This window comes from Terrapene carolina, unplaced genomic scaffold (genome assembly GCF_002925995.2).
Source record: "Terrapene carolina triunguis isolate 2854851 unplaced genomic scaffold, T_m_triunguis-2.0 Scaffold1018, whole genome shotgun sequence".
Classification (NCBI taxonomy): domain Eukaryota; kingdom Metazoa; phylum Chordata; order Testudines; family Emydidae; genus Terrapene; species Terrapene triunguis.
In genome coordinates this window covers 469991-475806 of record NW_020665369.1, presented here as the reverse complement: position 1 = coordinate 475806, position 5816 = coordinate 469991, and the positions used below count along the sequence as shown (strand labels likewise).

Sequence of the window (5816 nt, the reverse complement as noted above, 5' to 3'; positions counted from 1 at the left end):
GGCTGAGGCATCGTGATGGAACAGGAACGCTGACAAGGAAGAGGGGAAGGATTATGGGGGAATTTACACCAAAGTCAAACCTGCCAGGCCTCACTCAGCTGACAAAAGAAAGACTCAACTGGATTAATTTTAAGGCACTGTTTACATAGTATACAGGCTAGTATGTGTGAGACCGCTGCCCTCTAGTGGACAGATTAAGTGTTAAACTCTGCTGCTAAGGCCTGTACTTCATTTGAAGTCTGCCTTCGTTTACCACCATGAAGGGGTGGGTGGCCTTGTTTGGCCTGATGATGACTATTACCCCATGCTTCTGGAAATCTCACCATCCTTGCACAAGCCAATCTGGTGACTTCCCTCATGGTTTCTCGGTAGTTAATTGCTCTCACACGTGGAGCCTTCCACTCAGTATTTCACAAGCAGGGCAGTTGGAGAAAGAAGCACCTCTCATGTCACTCCAAAAATGACCCCTTCAGGTTGCTGACCAGAGGATGAGATGCTCTGAAAGGGAATACTGCTCCATCACTCAAGGGACGGAAAGCTAGAAGGTGATAGGGAAGTTGGTTCCTTTCTATTCTAGTAGCAGGTGAAGTGATAAGTCTTCCACCCAGAAGTATCTACCTTAAAACGTATTACATGGGCTTTCAAGATTATTGCTAACTTACATACATATTGACAGAAGAATTAAACTGGGGCATCTCTAGGTGCAAAGTGCATTAAGATTTGTTGGTTGCCTTTGATATATATGTTTTTATTTTCCTATATGTATTTACGTTCCTATATTCATGTTGTTAGCTTTTCTTGTTTTTTCTTCACTTTCAACTGTGGCTGGAAATTCAAAGTCAGTGATTCAGTGCTGGGTCTTGGTGCTGGTGAGAGTTTTTAGGAGCCCAGAGATGGCACTTCCTCACCAGCCAGCTTCTTTGTAGGCATTGTTCAGGCGAGTGCAGATTTCGTTGGTCACCTTCTCAAAGGAAGCCTTGCAGTCTCCACCATATTTCTCCTCCATCAGTTGCAAGATAATGTCACAGATTATCTAAAGGAGAAAGGAGGGTGGGAGGGAAAGAAGTAGACCGTGTGAACTCCCTCCATTCTATCTGTGAATAAGAATTGCTGTTTGTCAATTGGGTTCCTCCTAATAAGAAAAAAGTTGCCTGACTCTTTTTGGAGAAGGGAAAGGCACACAGAAACAGCTCTGTAATGTGTGGCATTCAGAACTGGAAATGGGTAATGAAAATGAGCTATGGTGGAAAACCCACTCTACACCATTACCACTGTTTGTGTAAATCTATCCCATATCTGATGGATTGATTTTGGCCACACTAATATACGTAGTCATAAGAGCATATGAATTGCCACATAAGATAAATCATTGGTCCATCTAATCCATTATCCTGTCTGTGACCAGTATTAGGCCATGTCTACACTACCTCTTTGTTCGATATAATTTATGTCGCTCAGGGGTGTGAAAAAACAGACCTCTGAGAAACATACATTAGACCAAGAGATGCACCAGTGTGGACAGCGCTATATCGAGAGAACTTCTCCCACTGATATAGCTATCGCTGCTTGTGGAGGTGGTTTTATTATGCTGACAGGAGAGCTCGCTCCCATCGGCATAGAGTGGCGAGATGAGTGATCTTGCAGCGGCGCAACTGCATTGGTACAGCTGTGCCACTGTAAGCTCTCTAGTGTAGACACGGTCTAGATGTTTCAGCATATGGTGCAAGAAATCATGTACTGAACCATTATGGATTAGCCTGCCCGTAAAGTAAGCTTTCTCCTAATCCTCCTCATTTACTAGGTGTCTTATGCTCTGAAACAATGAGGGTCTTTATCGCTTCTTAAATATATATGTAATGTCATTACAATACTAACCTATTTCCTAGGCAAGCCTCGAGATTTAATTAATGCTACCAGAATGCTTTGAAGGTTAAAAGTTCTATGTACATTCTATATAGTACTATATTACAAGCCTGGGTAATGTGATGCAAGGGGATGTAGGGATGAGGGAATGGACACTACTGGCAGCACATTTGTCAGTTCTAATTGTGGCCTTTCTGCGGCCCCAAATGCATAAGCATCATCGAAGCTGATTGACATCTGTTCTGTCTCACAGGAAAGATGTGCATCCCATTACATGTTGGTACATTTGAGGGAAGAAGTCTGCTGACTCACCTTAAAGTTCTTGGGGTCAATCTTGAGCTGCATGGCATGTTTCTTGCCCAGTGGGTTCACTATCCCAAGGAAAGCATCAGTGCTGTCGAGGTGTTGGACCAAGTCATTGATGGTGGTGAGGACCCTCTTGCCATGATTCCTGACCTGATCTGACTGTTCCATCTCTTCGGCTGTACCCATCCCTTTAAAGTGGGTGAAGTAGGACTTGGTGTCTGGATGTTCTGTAAACATTCTGCAGTGGGTTTGGAGAAGAAATGGGAGAGGAATACAAGACAGTTGAGAGACTTTTTTCCTAATGTGCTGAGCACTGAGGCATTGACACTGGTGTAGCTTCATGTTCAAGACCTTGTCTCATGTACTTCCCTGACTTCTCTCCCTAACTATAGTACTCGCTTGCTCCCTTTTCTGTGTCAGCTCTGGCTTTCTCTGGCCTTCATTCCCTTCTTTCCTAGCAAGTCAAAAGCAGATCCCCGCTAACTCCAGACCACTATCCTGTAGTAGTCTGCCATTCCCTCCGCTCATCCACCTCCAGGATTTTTTCTTGTTAATTAAACTTTAAAACTTGCTCAGGCTGCTGCCAGCCAGAAACCCAGTGACCACAATGATGCTTGCTAACACCAAATGCTCACAGCCTGTCGTCTTCTCTTCTTAGCTAGTTTCACTCATCATTTAACAAAAGTATGTAACAGAAAATGCCTCCAGAGTGTGAGGCCAGGAAGCACATTCATCTTCTGTACCTGGATTAAAATCCTACCTTGTCCAGTTTGCCCACTTAAATGAATGATTTATAAAACAAATAAAAGCTGAAATCCATTGGAAATTGAGAATTCAGTCCCACCAAGGATGTTGCGAGAGCCCCAGAAGATGTAAACAGAGAATCCAAGTGGTAGGCTCTTCCCCTTATTTAAATACATGAATAGATGGAGGGCTTTGTTAGCCAACTCTTTATTCGGGGAAGGCCCAGACTGCAGTTTGCTGCCTGCCTTCAGATGGTTAAGTGTTAGGTACCACTGGCATCATTCACACAAAAGATGGTTTAGGCTGAAGTTACCTGTGAAGGAAATGAGGCTTCTTTCTATAGTGCCATCCAAAGTTTAGCGGCACCTTGGCAAATCATGTAAGAACACAATATTTCCCTCACTGGACCAAACTAATAATTTATTTAGTCTGGCCATAGAAAGTGCCAACTAAGATTCCCTGGGCAGAAGGGCTTATGGTTTAAAGGGGTACAAGTTAATCCACTACAGAGCAATGAAATACAGAAATAGAGTGGAAGGTGGCCATTGTAATTGAAATGCCGCACAGACTAGCTGAGGTTCAGAGTGTAGCTATATACATGAGAAGTGACTCTAAAAACGGCCTTGTGTGGTTCTAGGTTTGCGACTCAGTGACTATCGTATCATTTAATAGGTAAAGATGTTTTTTTATTTTCCCAAAACTTCCAGCCCTGCAAGTGTAGCCCAGGATCTGATACTAAAGCCAGGACTCCTGGCTTGGGCATCATCGCCAGTAAAAACAAAAAAACATCTGCAATCAGATGTTAGTCACCAATTGTGCAGATAGTGCATGGAAAGGAATAGAATCTAGCTCATTCTCCACGAGCTGTGTTGGCTCAGTAGAGCTAACAGTAATAAAAACTGCTAAATCTTTTACAGTAAATACCACAGGGAACAGATCTGTTGAATGAGACACCACCATTTTTAAAATTATCTCTTTTCTGACCTTAGTTGTACTTTACGGTATTCTAGGATGGAGAGGGAAAGCGCTTTATGTACATTTACTGAGGCTGATGCAGGCATTCGGAGTGGTGTCAGAGGAGGAAGGAGTGATTGAAAGAGACACCAGAAATGGTAAGGAGTCACACTTGGGCAGATCCGTGGCAGGATTATACGAGTGGGTAAAGGCAGAGATGTAAATGCCCGCTGAGTTATTGGGTGCTTTGAAGATGAAGAGAAGATGTTTGAATTTTTGGGAAGAAGAAGGGAAGCCAGTGTTAAAATTCTAGAGGAAAAGATCCAAGGAGAATGAGACTAGAAACAAAGCTATTAGTTATTTAAGAGGAGGTCAGTAGTGAGAGCAATTTCTGTGGAATGAAATAGGTGAAAGCTAGATTGGAAAGGGTCAAGGAGAATTGAAAGAGAAGTTTTGAGGACATAGAAGTAAACAACTCATTAAAGGAATTTAGAGGGACATAGGATCTGGATTCTGTTCCTGGTTCTATCATAGACTAGTATGTGGACTAAGGAAAGTCAGTTAACTTTCTGTTTTGTCTGTCCCATTGTTAGCTGCTTATGGGACAGAGTGAAGAGGAGTGTCTGGCTAGCTGGCCTTCTCTTTTATACTGTTCATTATTGTATATACCTCAGTTATATCTCTTCTTTTCAAGTGAAATAGTTCTAGTTTCTTTCATCTTTTCCAACCCATTTCGCCACACTCCTCTTTTATTTCTCTGAACCTCTTTTGTCTCATCTATTTCCCACTGAGGTGCGGATTTATAGCTAATAACGTTTCAAGGCAAGGAATTGTGCGAAGTGCACCAGAACAAGTTCCTAGCATGTAGTTCTCGGTCTCCTTTCCTCCCCCGCTTGGCTAGCAATGGAATGGGATCTTTCTTTACCTGACCAGCACAGTTGTCCCATTGTCTTCAGCATTGGCATACATCTTCTCCCAGGCCCCACGAGCCCTCTGCACTTCTGCTTCAGAGAATGCCATGTTGAGATCAGAGTGCAGAGAGATGAGGGAGGAAGGGTAGGGAGTTGCAGGTAGTGTGATTTGTGCTCCTGCTCTCTGTTTCAGAGCTCTCTATATACTGCCCTAGGGATTTAAGGGCTTTTGAATGGGTGCTTTGTTTCCACTCCAGTCAGTCACATTTCTGCAGGTTTTAGTGCTGTCTAATCACCTCTAATCAGGAAAGAAGGTTACCATGTGGAGAGGGAGGGATAGCATTCTCACTGTGAAGGCAGGGGACCACAGTACACAGAGAAGAGGCCTTGCTGTGAAGGGAGGGGAGGGAGAAGCGGAATTGGGGTTTCAGTGGGCAAGGATGGGGTTTGGGCTGGCCTATCCAATGGCTTTTCAGCCATGGCAGTGTGTCCATTTTCTTCCATAAAGACACCCCCACACTGCTGTGGGTATCACAGTGGCAGGGTAAGTTATACCTTTGACCCCTCACTCAGTATCTTTGTGGCCACTTTTCCAAGTGACGGGCCCAGCACCTGCCTGTCTCTGAGTGGAATCCTGAGATTCACCCCATCTTTAGACTGGGTCTCCAGGCTACTGCACACCTGTTACCAACCATGTTTCCTCAGACAGTCCAGTTGGGTTTAGCCCCTGCTATAGACTTCCCTTCAGGAGCCATGAACACTAGGTGAAAACAGTGACACCCAACAGCTTCTTCAAAACAAAGTATTTATTTATCCATAGGAATGTAGCAATCAGGGAGAAAAAGGCCTGCAAGAAGGCCTACACCCACATAATGCTTAGCATTTCCCCCCACACTTAGGGAGCCATGAGAGGAGGGTCAGCGTCTCCCCAGCAGTAACTCCTCCTTTGGACACTCTCCGCTTCAGGGCTCAAGCTTTTAACTCCTTCCTAGCTTTGTTTCCTTTTTCCCACTCGGATTCTCACCATCACCACCACCA

General features: G+C 44.1%; 1 protein-coding gene across 1 annotated transcript; it reads right to left on the bottom strand.

The window, feature by feature from the left end:
• Nucleotides 1-904: 904 nt before the first annotated feature.
• Nucleotides 905-4887, bottom strand: LOC112115905 (cytoglobin-1-like). Its single transcript, XM_024213126.1, has 3 exons — nucleotides 4793-4887; nucleotides 2176-2407; nucleotides 905-1033 (listed from the first exon to the last, which is right to left on the bottom strand). Exons 1-3 carry the CDS (start codon nucleotides 4885-4887, stop codon nucleotides 905-907), a joined length of 456 nt encoding a protein of 151 aa, XP_024068894.1.
• Between the last annotated feature and the right edge of the window lie 929 nt (nucleotides 4888-5816).

Bases quoted from the DNA above. Each gene is read 5' to 3' on its own strand.
- LOC112115905 (XM_024213126.1), bottom strand. From the start codon at position 4,887: ATGGCATTCTCTGAAGCAGAAGTGCAGAGGGCTCGTGGGGCCTGGGAG. The intron at 2,408-4,792 runs GTAAAGAAAGAT...AACCCACTGCAG, and splicing joins GGGACAACTGTGCTGGTCAG to AATGTTTACAGAACATCCAG. The intron at 1,034-2,175 runs GTGAGTCAGCAG...TTTCTCCTTTAG, and splicing joins TTGACCCCAAGAACTTTAAG to ATAATCTGTGACATTATCTT.